The sequence below is a fragment of the Ictidomys tridecemlineatus genome, chromosome 1 (assembly GCF_052094955.1).
Source record: "Ictidomys tridecemlineatus isolate mIctTri1 chromosome 1, mIctTri1.hap1, whole genome shotgun sequence".
Taxonomy (NCBI): domain Eukaryota; kingdom Metazoa; phylum Chordata; class Mammalia; order Rodentia; family Sciuridae; genus Ictidomys; species Ictidomys tridecemlineatus.
In genome coordinates this window covers 9522838-9546503 of record NC_135477.1, presented here as the reverse complement: position 1 = coordinate 9546503, position 23666 = coordinate 9522838, and the positions used below count along the sequence as shown (strand labels likewise).

Below are 23666 nucleotides of genomic sequence, written 5' to 3'. Positions count from 1 at the left end.
GCACTGGAAGGCACGTCAGCGCTGTGCTTGGTGGCCGTTTTCAACAGTGAAATAGGCAATGGAAAGCACACAAATGCAAAAAGGGTGGCCCTAAACAGCCCAGAAAAGACCCCTGTCAACAAAGTGACCAAGGCCTTAGAAGGCACAGCGCCACCTTGCTCAGCCTGGCTGGCTCCTGAGCCCTGGGAATTTGGGCCAGAGACTTTCCCTGCTCCATAATTGCCAGACAGACTGCCAAATTCAAATTTGATTTTACAAATGAATTTCACCAAGGAGATGAATTCACAAACCCAGAATCCACGACGGGATCAACTGTGTATGTGTTGTCGGTATCAGCAAAGAGCTCAGGATGAAAACGGGTATCTGCATTCTGAAGGGAAGCTGAGTCCCACACCCAGAATCATTCTACTTCTGAGACTTATCCAGAAAGAATCATCAGGCAAATGAATGAATAATTATGCCCCAGGAGGCGGTTTGAAAAACTCTTTATAACAGTGGAATACCATGCAAACATGAAAAAAGAATGAATTGATGAATATTTATTAATATGAAGTTTATAAGACGTTGTAAAGTGAGAATACAGTCTGCCTTCTATATCCATGGCTTCTGCATCTGTGGATTCAACTAGCTGCAATTCAAAAATATTTGAAAAAAAATGCCTAGGTATTGGCTACACACAGATTTCAATTTCTTGACATCATTTCCCGAACAATACATTATATAACAACTATTTATCCAGCATTTATTGCATTCATTTTTATAAGTATCCTAAAGATAATTTGTAGTATAGAGGAGGATATGAACAGGTTACATACAAGTGCTACGCTGTTTTATATAGGGACTTAAACATTCTTGGAGTTTGGTGTCTGTGGGAGGTTCTAGATCGAATCCTCAGTGGGTACCGAGCCAACTCTACAAATGATACCCACACAGTTCTAGTTTCATGAATAAATATCTTTCATTTATGAGTTATGCTACAGACAAACTCAGCTTATGATCTAAATATACTTTGTTTATGGGTACAAAAGATCTGGAAGGATTATACATCAATAAGTTACCATGTCTAAGAATTAAGATGACAGATAAATTTAGTTTTGCTCTTTGTGTTTTTTTGTTGCTTTCTAAATGTGTTCACAATGACAGAGCCACCGTTTTAACTAGAAAAGGATTGTTCTTATAACAAGGATTTAGGGGTGACTTACTCTCTACCAGGCTCTGGGGTAAGTTCCCTAACTCTTGAATTTCTGTTTAAAATCTAACAAACAATAGTTGCTTATATTTCACAATTTATCATAAATCTAGAGACCAAGGTCCCCCAGCCTCCTCCCACAGATCTGGAAGGCCCTGGAGGGCCAGCGCCCTGTGACACGTCTTGCTGACATTCTGGGAACGGGAATCCGAGGTGGAGTCTCTGGCCCAAATTCCCAGGGCTCAGAAAAGTGCTGAGGACCGAGGCTTTCCAGCCAGGACGGAATTCCTGGGGCTTGGCCACGGGGACCGGGCTAGCAGATTCAGGCAGGAATTTGTCTGCCTCCTCTGTTTTTAAAAGAAACAGCCCCCGCCTAACTGGGTTGCGCCTCACATTATCTGGGCTTCCCCAAGGTCAACGGGGCAACGGGGAGCAGGAGCGGGCTTCTGGGAGAGCCTGAGCTCCCGCCCAGGCCCCTCAGGTGTCAGCAGGGCCCGCCCCGCGGTGGGCTGCTCAGCTGTGAGCTCCTCAGCTTGACGGTTTCCACTTGGAATGTGCCCCCAGCATTGCTTGGTGCCCAACCTGCCTTTTCCCAACAGTCCCCAAATCAACTCGTGTCCAAGGTGGCAAGGGGACCCCTTTCTGCACAGCACTGAGTCTGTGGGATGGTGCTGGGCAGGTCCCCGGCTTCCCCACTTTCTTCTCCTTCTACTCCACGATTTAAAAACGGCAGCAGTTGCTGCTGTTTGAGACCAGAGGACTTGGACGCGGGACTCCCTGTGCCACATCTGCCCCTGTGACCTTCCTGAGCCACTGATGCTTCCTAGCCCTTGTTGGAAAAAAAAATAGGTATCGAAATAAGGTCACGTTTTAATCCATTGATTTATAAAACACAAGTTGGGGACATCACGATTCAGTCCCAGCCTAGATCTTGGAACATGGTCCTTCCCACTGAGGTCTCCCACAGTGAAGCCGAGGGCTCGGAATTCAATGCCAAAGCAGAGAGGGCGCCCAAGCTCTCCTCGATTGACTTCAGGTGGGTGAGCTTCGAAGCAGAGGCAGTTCTGCAGGCCAGAGGAAGGGACCTTTCCAAATCACACCAGGCAGGGGGCCCTGACCTAGAGAGAACAAGTCAGTCCCCCTGGGGCCAGCCGATGGGAGCTTCTGGGATCGTGTTGCAGAACCAGGCATGGCTTGTGGTTCTCTTCTGGGAGCTGGATCTTGCAAGAATGGTGTAAATGTCAGTTTCATGGAAATCCATTCTCAAAGCCCCCATCAGCTTCTCAATCAGCGGCTCCCCTTTTCCCTCCCAGCTCTCCCAGAGCACCCAAGACAGCTCCAAGTCCAGAGAGCATGATGACAAATGAGCTGGGGCTCTGGGAGGGCCTACAGCTTAATTAGTGCCCTCCCTGCACTGTGTCTGTGGCTGGCCTCAGAAGAGAGTCTTGGCTGCAAAAGGATCCAGAGCAGGAGCCGCTGGGCTTGTCAACATGCTGGGCCTGGCCCCTCCTGACACCGCACCTAGGTACCTGTCAGCCGAGGACAGGCAGAGCCCAGCAGAACCTCTCCCTGTCTCTGCTTGTGCCGCCAGAGCTGGCTGGGGAGCTGCTGCTGGGTCAGCCCAGAGGTCAGTGGGGGAGGAATGTGGAGGGGCAGCAGCTGCAGGAGCCTGCACCTGCTGGGCCAGCCCAGGTCAGAGGCTCCGGCTGCAGGTGTCATTTCCAGGGCCATCTGTTAGGAGGGGGCCAGGCATGGAGAAGGCACCGGGGGCTAGAGGGACCTGTCCCTGACACTGCCAGTTCCAGCAAAGGGGAGGGATGTCTTGAGAGGTAGGGGCTGGGATGGCCCCTGGGCAGGAGTCCCCTTGAGCAGCACACAAGCTGGTGTCCCTAGACAGGGCTCTGGGCTTGTGCCACAGCCAAAAGACAGAACTGTACGATCGCACCCGGAGGGCCCTCTCCAGAAGTGCAGGCCCTGACACAGGACTCCCAGTGCCTTTAGACCTGGGCCGTCAGCTTCTGGCTTGAGGTGAGATACTCCAGAGTGGACTCACGCCTCTCTCTCCTGGAGAGGCGAGAGGTTGGAGGAAGAACCTTGAAGGCAGAAAAGAGGCCATCAGCTGGGCACTGGTGCCTGTGGAAGAAGAAAGGCCAAGGCCCCTCGCTCCTGACCCCACCTCCCTCTGCAGCCAGACAGGGCTGCCCAGGCCGACCTAGGAGCCCAGACCCTACAGAGGGCACAGGCCACTCCCTCCTCCCTAGAGACGGGTGGACATCTCCAAAACAGTCTGTCTACAGGCCCACCCTCACTCCGCTTTGATGGCTCTATGGAAGCATGTTCCAGGGGTCATGGGATGGACTTTAGTCCAGTTGATAGACTAGGGAGCAGGTTCCTCAAGAACAAGTGCCCGAGGCCTAAGGAGCCTGTCACATGGCCTGTCCCACACAGGGAAACACACCAGGAGAGGAAGAAACACAGATCCCCAGGAGCTCTGAGGCCTCCCGAAGACTGCAGCCTGTGGCGGTCAGGGATGCCTGCCCAGAGCCCGCCCAGGGCTTTGTGGGGATAAGAAGAGGTCCTCAGGGCTCACATCCTGACACTCCCCCCACCTGCCAAGTGTTCAGCCAGGACGTGGCGGGGAGGCGGCCTCGGCCACGGTGGTCAGTGCAGCCCACACTTTATTCTTTGGTTAGAGGACTGAGGGGGAGCATTAGCGTGAGAGAGAGAACTCTGCTGGGTCCCCTCCTGTCCTGCTTTCCCCCCTTCACTGAGAAGTGCCCCCTGTGCTTCCTGCGGCTCTGAAACCCTTGTGTTATTGTTCTATTGTCAGGGAAGGCTTGCCTCCAGTCCACGCACAGCGAGAGGCCAGATGGCCCAACACTTGCTGCATTTATATTTTAAATAAGCATCTGACCCCATGCCACGTGCCAGGCAGGTGCTATTTTTGAGGTGTTGAGAGGCCAGCAGGGGAGATAATTATCATAAAACCAGGAAAGCCTCAGAGGGGAGAAAGGGCAGGGTGCAGAGGCTGGGGGGGGGGCGGGGGGGGGGCGGCGGTCCATTAATTCTAGCTGAAGGTAGTGGGACCACAGAGGTGACTGCTGGGCTGAGCCTCTGAAGTGGCAGGGGTGTTCCTGGGTCCTGGCTTAGGAGAGGAGGCCTAGCCTGGGATGCTGGGAGGGACTGGGATTAAGAGAGGCCCAGCCTCTGCCCTCAGCAGCTGGCTGGTGTCCCCTGGGCTACAGGAGCTACCAAGGATCCAGCAAATGGTCAGTTGGGAAGGGAAGGGAAGAGGGAAAGGAGGCCTCTCCACCAGCTGCTTTTTAGCAACATCATCCCTATTGGTCAGTAAGGGCCTGGCGGGAGATGCCCTGGTACTGCCCTTCGGGTACACCTGGCGTCTCTCTAGCTTCTGTCTATAAACCAAGGGTGTTGTCATGAAGGCCCCCACCAGCTTTGGACCTAGATCTGGGGCCCGTTGAAACCCCAGGACTCGTTATTTGAAGTGAGGTCCAGGGCCCAGCAGCCTCCCCATGACCCAGGAGCTGCTCAGGCCCAATGGATCAGGTTTCTCCAGCTCATCAGGCCCCGAGTGCTGTTCTGAGATTCCCTGGGCTGGGGGCCACTGACTGGGGCAACTCTACCTGAGGGGGGACCCTCCGGGGGACCCTCCCACCCCCAGGCTCAGGCCACAGAGGAGGGGGCGAGTAGCGAAACCAGGAATTGTTCCCAGTTCCAAGTTGCCTTCAGCTGAGATTTCTGGATATTCCAGGGACATCAGGCACACAGTCAAGAAAGGAAACCACCTAGGAAGGCAGGTGAGCTCAGGTGGCCGGGCAGCAGGGACTCCTGCCGTGACAAGCTCCTGCACAGGTGGAGCCGTGCGCCTGAGGCCTGTCAGCAGCTACCTTATCCACGATGATCTGGATTTTCTTTCCATTTGGCCCCAGAGAAGGAGCTGCCACACAGAGTCCAGCCGAGTCCCTGGCCTCGCGCTGGGGTAGAACTGTATCCACGGAGGCAAAGAACAGCAGCTTCCCAGGGCAGGCGCGTGGGGGAGGAGCAGGCGCGGCCTCTGCTGAAATCCGAGGTACCTGGAAGAGGGACGTGCAGGAAAGCTCTCCACCTTGGCTGAGCCACCTGTCACCGCGTGAGAAAGGTGTCTCAGCACATCCAGGGCCTTGAGCAATGGAAAATCGTAAAAAGGAAAAGTTTTGGATTAAAATTGAGGGTTGAGCCTGCCTGTCTGGGAGGGGCTGGCTGACGCCAGGCTGCAGGGGCTGGGAGCAAGCAGACACCAGCGGGGCTGTCAGCGGGAGCCATGCTCTCCTGTGCCAGCACCGTGGCCCTCTTGGCCAGCTGCTCCCTACTCTGGCTGCACACTGGATGCACCTGGGAGACCGTTTAAAAATAGTGACGCCCAGGCTACACCGCAGACCAAGCCGGCCTGGGCTCCAGGGGGTGGGGCCCGTCACTGGGAGATGTTCACGGTGCTCCAGGTGATTCTAACTGACGCCAGGGTGGAGAGTCACCAGCCAAGGCCAGAGGCTAGAGGTGGAGGAAAGGGGATGGACCCCTCGTGTCTGCCCACCTTCCCAATTCTTCCCCCGGGCTGTCTTCAGGCCTCGGTGGGGGCAGGGGGGTTATCTTCACGTAGGGATGTGTGGTAGCAGCCCCGTCCGGGCTTGCTCCTGAGCAGCATGGACACTTCCGGTTTCCCCCAGAGGCTCTCCTACAAAGAACGTGCACAGCTGGGACCTCATTAAACCCTCTGTGCTCACTTTCTATTGCTGATGTAACAAAGTACCTTGAATGCCACGGCTTGAGCAGGCACACACTTAACATCTTGAGTTCTGGAGGTCAGGATCTTGAGGTCAAGATGCCACCAGGGCTGTGTCCCTTGGAGGTGTGGGGCAGGACCTGTTTCCTGGTCTTCCAGCTCCTAGAGGCTGCCTAAATTCCCTGGCTTGTGATCCCTTCCTCCAGTCACGCTGACCTCTGCATCCATCTCACAGCTCTTTCTCTGACACTGACCCTCCTGTGTCCTCTTCTGAGGAGGCTGTGATTACATCCTGCCCACCAGGAGAACCTTCCCGTTAAGGATCTTCATGTGGATCCTTAACTTAGTCACATCTCTCAAAATGGGTCATAAAGACATTTTGCTGGTGGTGGGAGGGGGAGGATTTACTCCATCTCCCACACCCTGACCACACTGCAAGATGAGAGGGTCACTGGACGGCTAGCCAGAGACAGGCATCTCCTGGATGAGAAAGGTGAAGGTCTATGCTCATAATCCTCCACCTGCTGCGGCCACTGCACCCAGGAGCCCCCACCTGGGGTCATCGACTGTCTCCACCTCCCAGCTGCAGATCACTCCCTCTCCCCTCCATAAAGCCAGGTGACTCCTGCCCTCCCGAGGGGTGTTGCTCCTGCTCGCTGACGTGGGACAGCGTCACCAGCACTGGCTACTCATATGGCTTTGCCCCAGACCAGGCATGCCTCTCAGTGGGCGCAGGAAGCCAGGCCCCCTCTGGGTTGCTGGCCGTGACCCAGGACTTCTCTTATCTCCTTGACCAGGTCCTGTGCCCCACACCCCTGAATGATCAACCCATTCTGCCCCTTTGACATTTGAAGAATTCTGTCTTCATTTCGGTTCTCAGTTATTAACTTTGGCCTTTTCCCCCTTAGATGTCAACTCCAGGAGGGCAGAAAGCACACTTGCTTTTCCTCACCAGTGCCTCGTGGGGCGTGGGTGGCATGCTGCAAATTCTGACCAATGCAGAAGTCCTTGCCGGACATCTCAGGGCGCATTCAGCTTCTCTTCCTGTGAAAGGGAGACTGAGGGTCCGGGCTGGTCCTGCCCCCTGCAAGGAGCGTGATCTTGGGAAAGTCACATCTTTTGACCTTGATTTTCTGTTCTTGTAGGTGAACGATTCCTCCAGCTTCGTGATGAGTGATTCTGAAGAGCTCGGGGATGTGGGCACGTCTGAGGCCCCCGAAGGCCATGGGTTGAAATCTTGGTCCCCAGCCCGGGTGCAACTGGGAGATGGTGGGGCCTTGACGAGATGGGGCCAGGTGACAAGATGGGGCCTGTAGAAGGAAGCCAGGCCGTTGTGCCCTAGAAGGGGCCTTTGGGACCCCAGCCCCTTCCTGTCTTTCTTTGCTTTCCAGCCACCAGGAGATGAGTGGCTGCACTGCCTCCATGACAGGCTATGTCACCACAGGCCCGGTGGCAGCAGAGCCAGGTGACCATGGACTGAAACCTCTGGAACCATGAGCTCACATAAACCCTTCTTTCTAATAAGCTGTTTACCTCTGGATTTTGTCACAGTGACAGAAAGCTGACTAACAAACTCGTCTATCATTTGACACCTGACCTTTGTCCCCTAGCCATTATGAACTGCATATGTGCAAGGGAAGTTGTCCCCAATTTTGAATTCAACTGTGATGTGTTCTTGGGAAATCTGTTTTACTTCTCTTTTCATTGACAAAGTTTTCTTATCTGTGAATGGAAAATCCACTGCCCAGTGTTGGGGTACGTCATCTAGCTCACAGTAAGGGCTCAATAAATCTCTGTGTTCCTCCCCTTCTCTCTTCCTTCTGACCAGAGTAAACCCTGCAGGGTGTTCTCTCGGCATCTCCTGCTCTAAACGTGGGTGCTTTGAGGAAGGGAGAATCACATAGAGCTGGATCCAGATGTGAACAGCAGCGTTACCCATGACTGCCCCAGAGTGGAAACCACACTGTGCTATCAACAGACCGATGAGTGACCAGAACGTGTTGGAATGTTACTCAGCCATGCACAGCAGTGAACATAACAAGCCGCCCTGGGATGACCTTGGGAATCTTAGGCCACATGGAGGAGGACAGTCACAAACAGTCTGGGCAATTCCACTTGCAATAAGTAGCCAAATAGGCCAGTCCAGGGAGACGGCAGTGATCAGTAGTAATCTCCTGGGAGGCTGGAGAGGATGGAGGGGCCTGGGAGTGATTGCCAATGGGCAGGCGCTCCCTTTCTGGGGGGGGGGGGTGAGAATGTTTGGGGGTGAGTTAGTGGTGGTGGCTGCACAACTTTTAAAAATATATGAAAAACCACTGAACTTTGAGTTGTACACTTGAAAAGTGTGGCTTGCATAGCGTGTGAGCGGGATTTTAATTCTGCACCTCCCAGGGCTGCAGCATGAGCAGGCAGGGGCGGGCAGCTCTGGAGGGGCGCTGCCCCAGCTGCCCCTGTTCTCAGCCCTCGCAGTCTTCTCTGGCTTTGGTCTCCTGATAAATCCTCTTCCTTTCTGCAGATGCCATCCATACACTCAAGGAAGGGGGAAATTCTCTTATTGCTTGACTCCATGGAAATGGTTGGGATTTTTCAAAGATAATTTTAGTAAAAAAATTTGAAAGAGCTGGAGAGAGGATGGAGGGAGGTGGGGAATAAAAATGTAAATGCACTAAGAGGTGGAAGTGCCCTGGAGTCCAAGGTTCACACTCTAAAGCATCCAGGAGCGCCGGCCCACTCCTGTGTCCCCGTCTAGAGAGACCTGTGCTGAAATCCCCCTGTGGAAATGTGGGACAATGTCCCCCACCATGCTTGTCTTTCATGCTGGGCCTGACCTGCCGCTGGACCCAGTCTGGTGGGCATGTCTGGCAGCAGGGTGGATGGGCCTCTCAGTACAGAATGCCACCTTTTTCCTTGCAGCTCAGGGTCAAGGCCCAGGGGGTGAAGCATCCAGGAAGACGCTTGGCTCTGACTATTGCTCCCCACCTTACCCCATCAGAGGAGGGCAAGGCTGTTTTTGTTTTGATTTTTCCTACAGTGACCCACAAATGCCTGTTGATGGTCCGTTACCCAAGACCCCCCAGAGCTCCTAACACTCCCTGGCTTCCCAGGAGGGGGTAGGACCCTGGCCTCCTGTTTAGTCTATAGTTCAAAGGTCACCCATTCAATTTCTAGAGTATCCTAGCAAAACAGAGAGAAAGAAGTAGTGACTCTTGCCTGGTTTTGCTTGGGTGGTTTTAGATCAAAAGGTATGTGCCACGCCAAATCTTGGGGTGTGTTTGGGTCGGTCTGAGTCCTGGCAGCCACCGTTCCATGGGCCCCTGAGCTGACTGATGGGGAAAAGCCCACACATTCAGGACGGTGGGTGGGTAGCAGCTTGGGGCCCTCCGGGGACCACCACCATCATCACGAGTCCCCCCTTACCTCTGAGGGGGCAGCTGGCCTATCTAGAGTTTGGGGTATGAGAAGGTGACCCACTTCTTTCCTGAGCTTTAGAAGCTTATTTACCAAGCTCTCCATTCCCGGACTGAAAGGCTCACATAAGATGTAAGGTATTTCTTAAAACAATCCAGGGCTCAGTCAATATTTGTAACCAGGGTCTTCAGCTCAGGTGGCTTCGCGAGAGTGTTTGAGCTGCACTTAACCGCTGTGCATTGATCATCCGCGGGAGACCTTTCACCTGCCGGCTCCTCCATCTTTATTGTACCGCACAATTGGGAATACACTTGACTTTCAAAGGCTTGACCCATGCCATTCAAAGGGAAAATTCCCACCTTATTCTTAAGCCCTCTCTGGTTCTCCTGCAGTCTGAATAAACATTACTCAACGGCTGGAGTTGCTTAAGCATCAATCATTTCCACTTCAAGGAGAAGGTAAAGGGAACAAGGATGGACCCGCACGGAAGAGATTGAAATTTAACCTCCACTGCTGGGTGCGTTCCTCACTCGTTCAAATTAGTTCTTCAAAAAAGAAGCCCCAGAGAACGGATGTCTCCTCCAGTTCACTGCAGTTCACTTGACGATGAAGCAAGGCACCCAGGAAGCCGGGGCTCGTGTGGGAGGGTGAGCTCTCTCCCTCTCTCAAGTGGTTTCCGAAGACCCTTGCCTTTCTCCCTCCTCAGTGCGCCCTCCCTCTCCTCTTGCCCAGTCCTGCACCACAGCTCCCGCCAGCACCACTCCCAGCATCTGACTTCCTCCATCTTGATCTTAAATCCTTCCCTTCTTTCCCGCTACCATTATCCATGTGAGAAAAAAATTTAATGCTCTCTATAAAACAAACAAACAAAACCCCCAAATACGGGCTCCCTAAATCTCTCATTTCTCTAATTTCATTGACTCCCCAGATGCCATTTTTGGCTCCGAGATGCAGAACCCCCAGGCAGAGTGGGACAGGGTTTTTCCAGGGTGTCTCCGACCACCTGTGTGCGATTCACTGGGGGAGCTCATTAACTACATAGATTCCCGAACCCCAGCCACCTCTGCTGAAGGGTCTCCGGGAAGAGAATCCATATGTTTAACAAGCTCCCTGGGCACGTCTCCTGCCCAGGGACATTGAAGGTCACTGAGGGGCAGCATGGCTTTGTAGTTGGGGGGGGGGGGAAACCCTTGCTGGATCCTGTGCTTTGCTCTGTATACGTAGCACAATATTTAAAGCAGCTTCACTGAAGTTTAAGACTGTGAACCCGTGCAAGTCAGAGGTTCCCATTCATTCACATAGGTGTGTGACCATCACTATGATCCACTAGTGTGAGTTGGTGAACATTGTGACCACCCCCCAAAGAAACTCTGTATCCATTAGTACCATTCCACATTGGCCCTTTCCTCCCATCCCCAGCTCTAAGCCACTGCTGATCTTCTTTCTGTTTCTATGGAGTTGCCTGCTCTAGACATTTCACGTCAATGGAATCATAGGATATGTGGCTTTTGGTGTCTGGCTTCTTTCACTTAACAGAATGTTTTTCAAGGTTCATCCATGTTGTACCATGTGTGGTACTTCATTTCTTTTTATGGCTGAGATCACCTTTTATTTATCCATTCGTCTGTTGATGGGCACTTGAGTCATTTCCAATCTAATAAGGCTGCTGTGAACATTTGTGCATGGATGCTGGCTTTCATTTGCCCTGAGCATATATATTCCTGTGTGTGGATTGCTAGGTGATATGGCAACTCTATGCATAACATTTTGAGGAACTACCAAGTTGTTTTCCAAAGTGATCTGCACCATTTCGCCTTCCCACCAGCAGTGCACGAAGGCTGTAATTTCTCCACATCCTTAACAACACTATCACTTTCTGTCTTTTCTATCATAACCATCCTAGTGATGTGAAAAGGTCTTTCATGTGAGTTTGATATGCATTTCCCTAATAAAGAATCTTGCTGAGAATCCCCTGCACTCACGGGCTGTTTGTGTGTTCTTTGGAGTAGCCACATGGTTTAGGAAAGCATTTGACCCCTCTGAGCTTCAGTTTCTTTGCTGAGAAAATGGAGGTAACTGGCCATGTGATTAGATTAGGGAAGGCAGCGAAGCTGGAGTCCAGTCCGACACAGACCAGTCACTTAACGGAGATCAGCCTCCACCGCTGACTTCAACCCAGATAGGCTGAATCCATGGTTCCCAGAATTCCTCTTCCTGTAGGGTTCTAGATTAGGATGGCCCCCGAGCCGTCAGAGGACCTGAGTGACTCGGTTGCCACTTGACGCTGTGCAGGCTGGGCTGGGGCACAGGGCACGACTGATCCTGCTCTGCTGGGTCCTTGTGCAGGTGTGTGGCCAAGGGCACAGGGTCTTCAGCCGATCACCCAGCTGTCAAAGCCGGGAGACCTGCGTGGCTCCCAGTGCGCCCTCGTGGATTCCCGCCCGTCGGTTCTCTCCTATTCTCATCCGACGTTTGCTCCCTCACTGCTGATTTGCCTGAATTAAATGAACTCCAGGCTCAACCAGAGCCAACCCCCTTGCACAGAATTTCCTACCAGCTTCTGGTATTTTCTGACACAGTTTCTAAAAGAAATTCTTGATTTCTCTGTCACCCAGAGGGATCCGCCCTTCTGACGGAACCCGTGACATTCCGTCACCAAAGGCAGTTATGGCAGGTTCTCTCCCTCTCGGGAAACGAACTGGGGACTGGGACTCACGAGGTGTGGTCTCCCCAGAGACAGTCACGTGGGGACCTGGAGTTCCTTCCCACGGGTCCCAGGTCCAAGGCAGCGGAGCCCCCAGCCCTTCCTGTGTGATGTCCCTATTGCTACTGTGACAAATGACCATGACCTAGTGGTTGCACAACATAAATTCATGATCTTGCATTTCTAGAGGCCATAAGCCCAAAATGGGTCTCACTAAGCCCAAATCGGGGTGTCATCAGGGCCTCGCTCCTTCTGGAGGCTTCCGGGGGAACCTACTTCCTTGTCTTTCCAGCTCCTCGAGGTCCCTGATTCTTTCCTATGTGGCCTCCTGGTCCATCTTCAAAACCTGTAGGTAGGCATCTTGAGATCTTTCACCCTCTCACAATGACCCTCTCACAAGATCTCTTCTGAGTGTACTGGCTCCTCCTGGGTGAGACAGGACAATCCCCCATTTCGAGATCTGAGAAGACCCATCTACCAAGTCCCTTTTGCCATAAGGGAGCACATTAATAGGTCCTCAGAGTTAGGACTGACACATTTGGGGGTGTTCTGCTGACCACACCTCCAGATCCTCTCTCTCCTCTTATCCCCCTGTTGAGCACCAAGAGACTGACCAGTCCTCTCGCCCTCTTCCTGCTGCCAGGATTCAGCCAATGGTCGGGGGTGGGCACCAGCAAAGATCAGGGAGGCCCTGTGGGTTGGGTGTCTCTCTGCCACAGGACAGTGGCCGCCAGCCCCTCGGGCACAGCTCCAGCTGTGCCCCGGCCCCAGGGATGGCAACAGCGTCCCTGCCTGGTGGCTCTGAGGCACCAGGCCATTCCTCATTGGTCCCCTGTAGCCACGCATCTGTGACAGTTCCTGCTAGACGTAGATAGGACATCCACAGCTATAAAACTCTTAGGACAGAACATAGAGACAGGATTCATGGTGCTGGATTTATTGACGGCTGTGACACAGAAAGCACAATCAACAAAAGAAAAATTGATAAATTGGATTTTGTCAAAATTAAAAACTTTTCTATCAAGAGACACTAGCATAAAAGTGAAAACCCACAGAACAGGGGAAAATATTTGAAAGTCACACATCTGCTAAGTCTCGTTTCTAGACTACACAAGGAACTCTTAAGAAGCAACAACAAAAAGACAAACAGAAGTCAAAAGGAGCAAGGGTCTTGACTAGACTTTTCTTCAAACCAGAAAGACAGACAGTCAACTAGCCCATTAAGAGGGGTTCAATGTCACGGGTCAACACCAGTTCTGGTTAGGGCAGCACGTGGTGGCACATCCTACCCGCAGCCCATGGAAGAGCAGAAGGTTCTTGAACTGGAGCAGAGAGAGAGAAAGAAGAGAGAGACTGGGGTCCCTCAATAACCTAAAGACCTCCCACTAGACCTGACCTCCCAAGAACACCTCTCTGTCAACCAAGCTTTCAATCACAGTGGTCCTTGGGGACTCTCAAGTTCACCACCATCAACAACAACCAGAGCCAAAGCACTGCTCTGTTTCGATGTCTTTAAATTTGTCAGATAAATTCTGCCAGGACCAAGACCCCAGACCCTGATGAGTCCCTGCAGACACCATCATTGTCAAGGCCGATGGCTGAACTTGGGTGGGCCTGCCCACCGTGGGACCCAGGCTACTCCCAGCCACTGCTCTCCCGCTGGGAGGGCCCTTCCTGCACACGCATGGCTCCTTCTAGAAATGTAACAGAAGGTCAGTTCGTCTCAGTGGTCAGTGCTGACCAGAGCAGGGAATGAAGACCAGAGCAAGAAGTCTTGTGCAGATTCCTGAAGTTCCTTACGCACTAGAGACACACCTGAGGCTGCCTGGGAACTCCTTTCTTCTTCCCCTTCTTCCTTTCTGAGTAAGGTTCTCCCTGTGATGCTCAGACGGTCCTCGAACAATCTTTCTGCCTCGGTCTTTGTGTAGGAGGATGACACCGTGTGCCATCACCATGCCCTGACCCCTGCCCTGGGGAAATGAGGACAGTCTGTCCTGCATTCTCCTGTGGGGCTGGAGGTGATTGACCCAGGACTCTCGCGCCCATTCTTCTGGAGATGAGGTCTGGGCAGGTTTGGTCCAGAGTTGGGCTTAACCGGAACCTCTGCCTCGTCTTCTAAGTTACCCAGGACTTGTCAGCTGGACCCTTCACCCCCTCTCTGTCCATCCCAAAGGACACCAGGCTCTTGGGCTGTTCTTCAGGTGTAAGCCCTGGAAATGCCTCCTCACTCACCTCATTTTCTCTCTCAGTAGAAGCCCCTGCTGCCCCCCCCCCACCAGACTTAGCCTCAGGCCAGTGTCCCCAGTTTACCACTCCCGCTACCTTCACTCCCCTTGCTCTCCCTCAGTGCACCTCTGACCCTCCTTGCATTTCGATTTTCTTGCCCCCGGGCTATGAGGACCAAACCTTCTGCTCCATTCCCCATAAATGCCCCAGTGGGTGGAGAGCACCTGCTGAGACCCTCTTGCAGCCGACAGTGGGCGTTCTTGCAAAAGAGCTAACACAGGAGCTTGCGGAGGGAGGGGAAGGAGGCTGTTCATTGTCCAAGAGCATTTTTCACAATGTGACACAAAGTTCAAGGCTCCAGCCAGCCAAGCTATTTCTCAATGTGCTGCTGGAGCTGGGTTACCCTTCACATGCCGAGAGAGGACCCCAATTTATGGGGCTGTAAGATCAAAACAAGGTCAGAGGACAGTGAGCTGACCCCACTGGGAGTCCAAGCGATCTCAACTAAAATCGTTAGAGAAGGCGGAGACCCTGGCAAAGGGCACTTCACATCCTGTGCCTGATGCTCCACCTCCCCACAACAGGTGGCCTCTCAGCTCGGACCTTGGCTTTCTCTTGTTGTCCGTGTGGAATTTCTACCTGCCTGGTACAGACTGTGCTGGGAGGCAGGGCACCCTAGACCACAGCACATCCCACCTGGACCTCCCTCCCTTTCTTCTCTGGGATCCTCTGGTCACCATCATCTCCAAAGCACTCTGCCCGCTGGAGTCCCTATCTGTGGTGCTATTACTGCTACCCCAGGCTCTGTGATCCTGGTCTTTAGAAGCCCCTTCTCTTTCCCACAGGCCACAGCCCCCCACTGCTGGCCAATGCCCATGGATCTCTGCTTCCTGGCTCCCCGACTCTGGTGTACCCTCAGACCCAAGGTCCAAGCTCTCCACCGCCCAGCTCCAAGCTCTCTGTTACCTGCTACAAGTCTTCAATTGATTATAATGAAATTATGAAAAACTCCATTGGCTCTGCACCCAGTATTTCTTGCATAGCTATTATGCTCTGGGCATGGTGTCGGGGCTGGGATTATAACAGTGAGCAAGATCCTCAGGAGCTCACGGTGCCCTAGGGAGAACACACACGACATTGTGCACAAAGTGAAAAGTACTGTGATGGGGAGGGAGGGGAGTGAACTCTGGGGCCACAGATAAGGGCACCCACCCGACGCCGCAGTGGGTCACAGAAGGCCCCAGGACTGGCAGAATCAAGTCAAGAATAAAAGCTCATGGGTCTCTGCCGTGGCCTCTGGTCCCCACACTTCCCATGAGGAACCCATTAAGGCCTTCTGCCTCTTCTAAACAGGCCATTTTCACCATTCTTCTCCCTCCCTAGATCATCCTGTCCCTCTCCTCTCTACCTGCCACACTCCTACTGAGCCTTCAAGAACCATGGGGACACCTCCCCTCCCCAAGGCTTCCTGGTTTCCAGGGTCACACCTCATCTCCCTCCATATTGCTCTTGCCATTCCTAAAGGCGGTACTGTAGTAGACCCTATGCGTGCCGTGTGCCCACTGAACTCGTGGAGGCAGGACCACAGTTTGTTCCTCATGGGGAGTTTCCTACAATACTCTGTACTGAGGTGGAGGTGAAGGGGACATTTTGTCCCAGCTATAGGGAAACCCGAAGGAGCCACGTGCAGATTGGTGCTGTTGTGCGTGCCCTGTTTCTGTGTACTAAAACCCTCTGTCAACTCCCCGGCTCCCTCCCCTGTCAAGGGCAAGCCTCGGTCACCTGACCAACACTCTGTGGCACTGCAGTCAACCTTCCCAACTCTGACCAAGAGCAGATTCCTCAGAACAACAACCTCTGAGTCTTTCCCTTTACCCACAATGAGGCGGAATGAAGTTCTTGAAAATCTCACCACATGGTTCTCTCACACCGTGGGACGCACTGGCTCCATTCTGGGACCAAGGATCTCTGCTGTCTTGCTCCATCGTCCCTCTCCATTTCCCAACCCGTTGGCGAGCCTCCACCTCCTAACCCAGCTCCACGGGAACTGGCCGACCGCCCAATCCACACGACCTTCCTTCCTTCCCCTCCTCCTGCACTGGGGCCCCTCACCTTGGCTTGGCTTTGGAGAAAGTTTAAAAGGCTAGTTTCCTGCATCCCCTTTAATCATCCTGTTATCTTGATCAGCATTTTAATTTTATATGTGATTCTGTCTTGAATTCTGACTCCGTTGGGGGGAGGGGCGGAGTTGGAGAGGGGATTGTTGACGATGGCTATATTTTATTAAGTGTCACGGTCACGGGTTGGACATGGGTTCCTTAAGATGGAGGCTGGGGGTGGGGGGTGGGAAGGACACAAGTACCGTGAAGTCACAGCGCAAAATATTTTTCAAGGAAACATCAAAGACCTTTTCCATGGTGTCTTGCCTTGACCCCATTTCACACTGGCAAAACACAAACTCAGATTAAAATAAAAATACCAGGTCGGCTCCATTTCGTCAGTTGGGCTGCTGGGCTAAGTGACCGATTTTTATTAAAGTCACTAAATGCAAACATTCCAAGATTTATTTTCCTTGCTTATAATTTTTTTCTGCCTTTCCACTGGTGGGCTGTTTATTTCTAATAATTTGGTAGGAAAAAACATTTGCTCATAGCAGTGGAGGTCTTATATGCCGAGCTCAAACCAGAGCACATTTTATTGCAGAATAAAACCCCTGGAAAACAGGCTCCAGGGGGGCCCGGTTAAGGCAAGTTTACAAGCACAGTACAATTGACGCCATTATAATTAGTTCCCCCCCAAAGTCTTATTTTTCAAGGCAGAGATCTGAATCTTTCTCTTTGCACATGAATATCTCCGGACTAGAGCAAAAACATTATGGAGAGTGAGTCATAGACGGGCTTTAGGCTTTAAAGACTAATGCAGATCCTATAAATTTAACCCACATTCTTTTACTGGGAATGACTGACTTTTATGAAAACCGAGGACTGTAAATCAGAAACTTAAATAGCTTACTTTGCAGCAGATAAACACAGATTTATGTAGTGACTGAGCCCTAAATTAACCCTTTCATGGTGCCATGGAACACTTGGGGTGGGTGTATGCAGAGGGGCTTGGGTTCATCCAACCCGGCTGTGTCTTCCTGAGGCTGGATCTGGGGAAGAGGCCTGCAGGGTGTCACCTCCAGGAGGTGGCAGGCAATCTGGCCAAGACTGCTTCCTACTGATCCACCTCAACTGGATTAAGCCTCCAGGATTTGGCCTCTGTTTTTTCCAAAGGACAATCCCCAACTTGAAATGACACACACAGGAGAGTTCCCTATGAGGTTTTTGCGTGGGGGCTGCATGTGTCCCTGTTGCAGCCTGAGCTTCTAATCCCTAGACATGTGACTTCTGAAAAAAAAAAAAAAAAAAAAACTCTGGGAACTTCACCTTCTCATCAGGAAAGTGATTCCATAGGATTCAATAGGGCAATTGCACGAGGTGCTTAAAGCAGTCTGGGCCCCTAAGCTCTCAATGCCTATTAGCCAGCATATTGCTGTTAGGCCGAGAACCTCTGGCTATGCCAACCAGCCTTCTCAATCTAAGGAGCACTGGCCACCTGGAGATCTGGTCATAGGCAGATTCCGTCCAGCACACCAGAGATTCTGATTTCTAACAGGCTTCCGAGGGATGCCAGGCTACGGATTCGTGGATCCTGCAGCCCTGAGCAGTGCTGGGTGCGAGCAGCTGGAATTGCCAACCGCACCCACCCGCTTTCTCCTTCAGTCCTCAACCAGACGCGCTTTGCTGCCTCCAGCCTGGTCCTGCCTGGTGGGGCATCGACCACATCCTTGACCAAGAGAATGGCGCTCGGCCCGCTCGCTGGGACCGCGGGCGCCTTCCCGCCGGCCGGTGGCTCCGAGGACCCGCGGCCTCCGCCGCCTGCAGCTGCGGGCACTTATCTCCGCGGCTGCTCCCGCGCAGCCCAGGGCGGCCTCGAGCTTTTGTGTTTAAACAAGGCGCGCCCTGTGCTGCCCACTGGGACTTTAAAGGGAGACAGGACCTGGCGACCCCGGGAGGGAGGAAAAGGGCATCTATCATTTTTATGTGGCATTTCAAAGGAGGAGGCTCCTAGGCGGCCCAGAGACAAAGGCCCGCGCCGGGTTAATGGAGAACCCCCCATTTAATTATTAACGCTCAATACTAAACCGGCCCCGGGTCGGAGGGCCCCAGGAAGCTCGGGCTCCCAAGCTCCCCCACCGGGTCAGGCGGACTGGGGGCTTTCGTGTGGCCGTGGTGTTTGGGCCCAGCCCTTCCTTGCAGATGGGACTCTCGGCTGGAGTTCCGCCGGGTGAGGGGGGGGGGAGCCTTAGATCTGGGGCAGGTCACTTGGGCGGCACTGCACTGGGGACCCGCTCCTTCCATCAGCTCCCTTGGTCCAGGAAAGGTGGCGCCACTAATCCACTTTCTCGACCAGACCCGAAGTCAGGAAGTAAACAGTGCGCAGCCTGCACACCTGGCAGGTGGCGCCCTGCGAATTCAGGGTGGTGGACAAAGTCCCCGGAGCCGGCTCCTCACTGTGCAGCTGCGGTGACCAGGCCATGGCTCCAGCCTGAGCCCAGGCACGGAGGCTTCAGTTCCGACTCCCCGCCCCCGCACCGCACTGCAGTCTGTCCACTTGCTTCCCATCCTGCAGGAGGTGTCCCCAGCCTGCCACTGGGTCTCATCTTAATAATTTACCTGGAGCTGGACGTAAGGCTCCTACCTCCTTCAATGTTTTCCCAAGTTCTAGGTCGCAGGGAGAAGTGGCTTCTTTCCCAGCTCTCTGCCATGCCATCCTGTGAGGAGGGGTGGAGAACAGGTCAGCTCCATCTCCAGCCCCTGTTGACACCTGGTTTCCAGGGTAGTAGTCACTTCAGCTTCAGGCCCTCAACTGACCATGGTTTCTGGCTCGAGTTGAATACGCCCCAGCACTTCTGCATTTCTACCTATTTTAAATTTTTTTTTATATTGAAGTTTAGCATCACAATCAATGTGAGCTGGATGTTAAACTGGATGAATTTATCACAAACAGAGCAACCTGGGAAGCCAGCACCTGATGGAGAGCAGCATTTGATCATTTTGAATCTTAGAAAACAGAATCTTCTGGGCTGTTCATTCTCATTGCTGAAGAGTAGTCAGTAATTTTGATTGTGACTTTCTATGTATAATACTTTACCTCTGCCAATACTTTCTCAAATTATTAAAGAATAAAACAAATGGTTTAATTTAAAAATTGCAGAATGGTACTGGGGGGGGAACATGGATGTAGCAAAAAACATGGAGATGAATCATGAAGACGTGGCATTTCAGACCACGAGTGTAGGATGAGGGTTACTAACCTTGTCCCCACCCCCCACCACCAAGGCTGGCCACTTTTAAACTCCATCATGTAGGAGCTTAATGACAGCACCAGGTATAGCTGCTTTTCAGCCATCTTGCCGGCCAGGCACCCTGGTGGTACCCCCCCACTCAGAGTCCCTGGTATGTTTTAGGACACAAGAGCCCAGCAGCACCTAGGTGTCTGTGGGCTCAGGGGCCCCTTCCAAAGCCCCCCTTCAGCGGAAGGAGGTGGGCCTGCTCCAGGGCTCCCAGGACATGCTGCTGACCTTTTCTGCTTCTTTGTGGGAAAATTCTCCAGGAGGAGATAAGATCAGGGTGGTTAGAGCCTTGCAGGGGGCCTTGCTCCTGGGGGCAGGATAGAGGGAAACTGCTCAGCTGTGGCCGGGTGCCCCTACCCCCACCCCCTCTCTGGAGTCCTCCTAGAAAGAGCACTTGCCAGGACAGAAGGAGGCTGAAAGCAATGGATGACCCAGAGAAACTTGAGCCGTCGCCTTGGGCTCAGTTAGGTGGAGATCCCCGTTTCTCACCCAGGGGAGGAAAAGTAATTCTCAGACCTCAGGAGAAGTGACTGTGACTTGTTTACCTTTAAGAGTGATTTGAAAGTCTTGTTGACTCATTAATCCTGGTGATCTGATCACCGGGCAGGGCAGTAGTGGATGACCACTCTCAGGAGCCAGGGGGAGAGACCTCTGTTCTTTCCTGACAACCCCACGTCCCAGCTGCTCTGTGCCTTCAGAGCTGCGTGACCTTTTGAAAGCCCCTTCCTGCCACCCCTACACCTTAATTTCCTGGTCTCCATGTGGCTGTGAACATGTGTCCTTGCAGGGCAGTAGTGAAAACCACGGGGACCAGTGCTGTCCAAGCCCCAGCACAGGTCTCCTTAACAGAGGAGCCAGCCTTAGTGTAGGCACAGAGGCAAGGGGGGCAGTACCTCTAACTTGGTTTTAACCCAAATTTTGAGTGTGTCTGCATTCAAGTTCAGTTTTTCCTCTGAACAGAAAACCGAAGGAAGCAGAGCTCTAGAGCAGGGTTCTAGAAAACACTAGCTGAGACACAGAGCTCTGCCACTAAGGAACCTACTCTCCATGATCCAAGCAACACCCTCTCTGCTCTGGGACATACATTTTTCAACATTTCTGATTCTTAAAAGAAAAAAAAAATCTAATTAAATTCCCATCTATGTGCAAGTTGGGTTTCCTGTCTTGAACTGAGTGGCCAGCAAGACCTGACTTGCCTGGTTTTAGCAGTGAAAAATTCCATAGCCTGCGACCGTTCTGGTTTTAAAATTGGAAGTTCCCCATTTTGGAAACACCCCTACTCCCAAACTAGAATGATTGGTAGCCCTACTTAAATTGCTCTATCACATTCTGTCTTGGTTATTTTCTGCATCATTCTAATTGATAGCAACGTTCATAAGAGACTGTGCTAAGCACATTTCCTCCATAATTTCACTTAGCTTTCCTAAAACTCCTTTGAGATAAAATATCCTCATCCTTATTGAGCCAACATAACTTCCTGTTTCTGTGGGAAGAAGTCCTGGGACATAGCATGCTTTCCATTTTTTTGGTGCTAAAAAAACCAGGACGAGGTAAAATCATTGAGCTGATGACCGTAGAGGATTTTGGATAGCAACAACTTGGCCTGCGAAGCTTGGTCAATGGCCTGTCCTCCCAGCCCACAGGTCCCATGTCCTAGATTCTGCCTACCAACCAGTCCCTCAAGAGCTGACTTGAAATCACACACCTGAGAACTTAAGACCTGTCAGCCTCCTCCCCCAACTTCTACCTTCTGAGATTAAGACGTGGGTAGGGGTCCCCTGTCTTGGCCAGTTGAATAAATTCGCATGGTTGTTTTTTAAAGTTTTTTCTCCCAAATTTTAGTGATGAGGTATCTGATGCTCAGGAGATTAGGTACCCTTTCCAAGGAGCAGTGAGGATTTGCTGCCGAGTGCCTGGTGTATGCTGAACATGGCGTTGAATGCCTTACGTGGTTATTTAACCCTTTTTTTTTTTAAATCAAAAAAATTTGTGTGTGTGTATATGTGTTGTGGGAGAGGGAACCCAGGCCTCGTGCATGCCGGGCAATGCCAGGCTCTTCCACCCAGCTATACCCACCCCCCACCCCCCCCGCCCCGCTTTCCTTTAATCATGGCAATAATTCTGGGGATATTAATTCCCCGTGGTAAGCCTTGTTTTGTAAACGAGACTACTGAGGTTTAGAGAGGTTAAGTAACTTGCTGAGGGCAAAACAACTAGTAACTGATAAAATGGGGGGATTAAAACCCCACTCCATCTGGCCTGGGAGCCTGTTCAAGTATCTCCTGAGACCTCCTAATACGGCGGGAGCAGAAGACAGCTCTCTGTCTTCATTGGGCGTCTCAAGTCCTCTGGGGCCTGACCTCTTGGAGACAGCATCTGCCCAGCTCCTTCCCATCACATCCGCCCTCCTGCAGTGCTCCCCAGGCCACCGGCTCAGGCCCACTGGGCCCTTCCACCCTCCTGAGCCTTCCTGTTTTCCAGCTTGGGCTCTCTCCTGTGCTCGGAATTTGAAGTCATCCTCCTGGTTTTTCACACTCTTTCAACTGGTCTCCTCAAGAAGACTGTGAGCTTCTGGAGGCTTCTATGCCTCTGACCTCTTTAGCTGCCCCTCCCCCTGCCTCTCCCAAGGGGAGCTTTGATTTTGGGTAGCAACAAACCTTCTGTGTCCCTGAGCCCAGTTTCCCCATCAGTGAGGTAGGGACAGCAGCCCCAGCTCCAGAAGCTGAATGTGAGGCTCGGCCAGGTGATGACTGTGAACGCACTCACCATGTGGGGGACAGTTTGATGGGTTTCTTTCTTGTAGCAAAACCCAACAAGGGAGGGTCAGGAGAACCTTACAAGGAATCTGCATTCACAAACTCTTCTGGAACATTCCGTTCCCCCTGGCTTTCCACACAAGGCCAGCTGGGGTGTGAGGCCGAGGCACTGAAGATCCAGTCTGGAAGGGTTCGCCCCGGAGAGGCACAGAGTGTGAGCCCCTGCTGTGCAGCCCGGGCTGTTGCACTAATCACATCTTTTTATTCTGTACTTTTGAAGTTTTGGCATCTTCGGGCCTTGCTGCCTGCCCCTGTGGACAGCCCCTCTCACAGCTAACCAATCCTCAAAGACAGCAAGAAATCTTTCATAAACCAGCCAGTGGAGCCAAGCCCACACCCCAGGCCCTGCCTCTGCCGCGCTTCTCTACCCCGGGTACTAGATGTAGGAACAGGTACCAGGGACAGCCGACAGCATACTCACCAGCCACTCTGGCACCTGCTTAGCTGGCCTTGCCTCTCTGTTCCCTCGGAAACTGCAATAAAGGCCTTTTCCATGTCTCCTCCCCTCTGCCTCCGGCCTGACCTGGTGCTTCCCCGTGGCTCCCACACCGTGGCCGCCTCCTTCCCTACAGATTCGTGCATTTAACAGATTCTTTTCCCAGTGGCAGGCATCTCCCCATCTGTTGGCCTTGCTCTATTGGAAAGACGTAAAACCCACATTTTGGAACGCTGATGTCCAAGGGAAAGAGGGCAGCTCTGGGCATGTGGATCCCAGCTAATGACACCCAAGAGTGAGCATGGGGCCAGTTCTAGTGAGCCCTGCCCTGTGGCCCCAGCAATTGGAGCAGCCAGCCCGCTTTGTGACATGGGCAGGCTGGCAGGCTGGGGGCTGCCGGCAAGTGCCCCTCATACAGACCCCTCCATTCCAGGGAATCTGGGAGCTTGGTTCCTGCCTAAGTCCACAAAGGCCCCAACCAAGCACCTGGCTCAGCTCTGCACCCAGCTGGTGACCGCTGAGTACTGCTGAGGGCCCAGCAGGCGTGATGTCCTCTCTGGAAGCAGAGAGGCTCCCCAGGGGGTCCCCTCTCCATTTTCCATGTTGCTGTCAGGGGCAGTCCCGCTCAGTGCCCTCCCGAGAGGACGAGAGGACAGAAAGAGAAGGCCTGGGACAGGGCTGGCAAGGACAAGTGCCTCACAGAGGAAAG

General features: G+C 52.7%; 1 protein-coding gene across 6 annotated transcripts; it reads right to left on the bottom strand.

Moving 5' to 3' along the window:
- Positions 1–524: 524 nt before the first annotated feature.
- LOC144375036 (uncharacterized) lies at positions 525–16481 on the bottom strand. 6 transcript variants are annotated; one of them, XR_013434376.1, is made up of 4 exons: positions 16420–16481; positions 6922–7279; positions 5098–5283; positions 525–3282 (listed from the first exon to the last, which is right to left on the bottom strand). XR_013434376.1 is itself a non-coding variant. In XM_078038112.1 (4 exons), exons 1-4 carry the CDS (start codon positions 16462–16464, stop codon positions 3187–3189), a joined length of 885 nt encoding a protein of 294 aa, XP_077894238.1. In that variant the 5' UTR covers positions 16465–16474; the 3' UTR covers positions 525–3186. The 6 variants fall into 6 exon arrangements, 1 of the variants encoding a protein (XP_077894238.1); XM_078038112.1 differs by having other exon boundaries at positions 16220–16474; XR_013434365.1 differs by lacking the exon at positions 6922–7279 and having other exon boundaries at positions 5098–5369; positions 16220–16474.
- Positions 16482–23666: the final 7185 nt, after the last annotated feature.

Coding starts and splice junctions, on each gene's coding strand:
- LOC144375036 (XM_078038112.1), bottom strand. CDS start 16,464: ATGCAGGAAACTAGCCTTTTAAACTTTCTCCAAAGCCAAGCCAAGGTG. Junction 5,284..6,921: donor CCACGCCCCACGAGGCACTG/GTGAGGAAAAGC, acceptor TCCCTCTTCCAG/GTACCTCGGATTTCAGCAGA. Junction 3,283..5,097: donor TCCAGATCATCGTGGATAAG/GTAGCTGCTGAC, acceptor TCTGCCTTCAAG/GTTCTTCCTCCAACCTCTCG.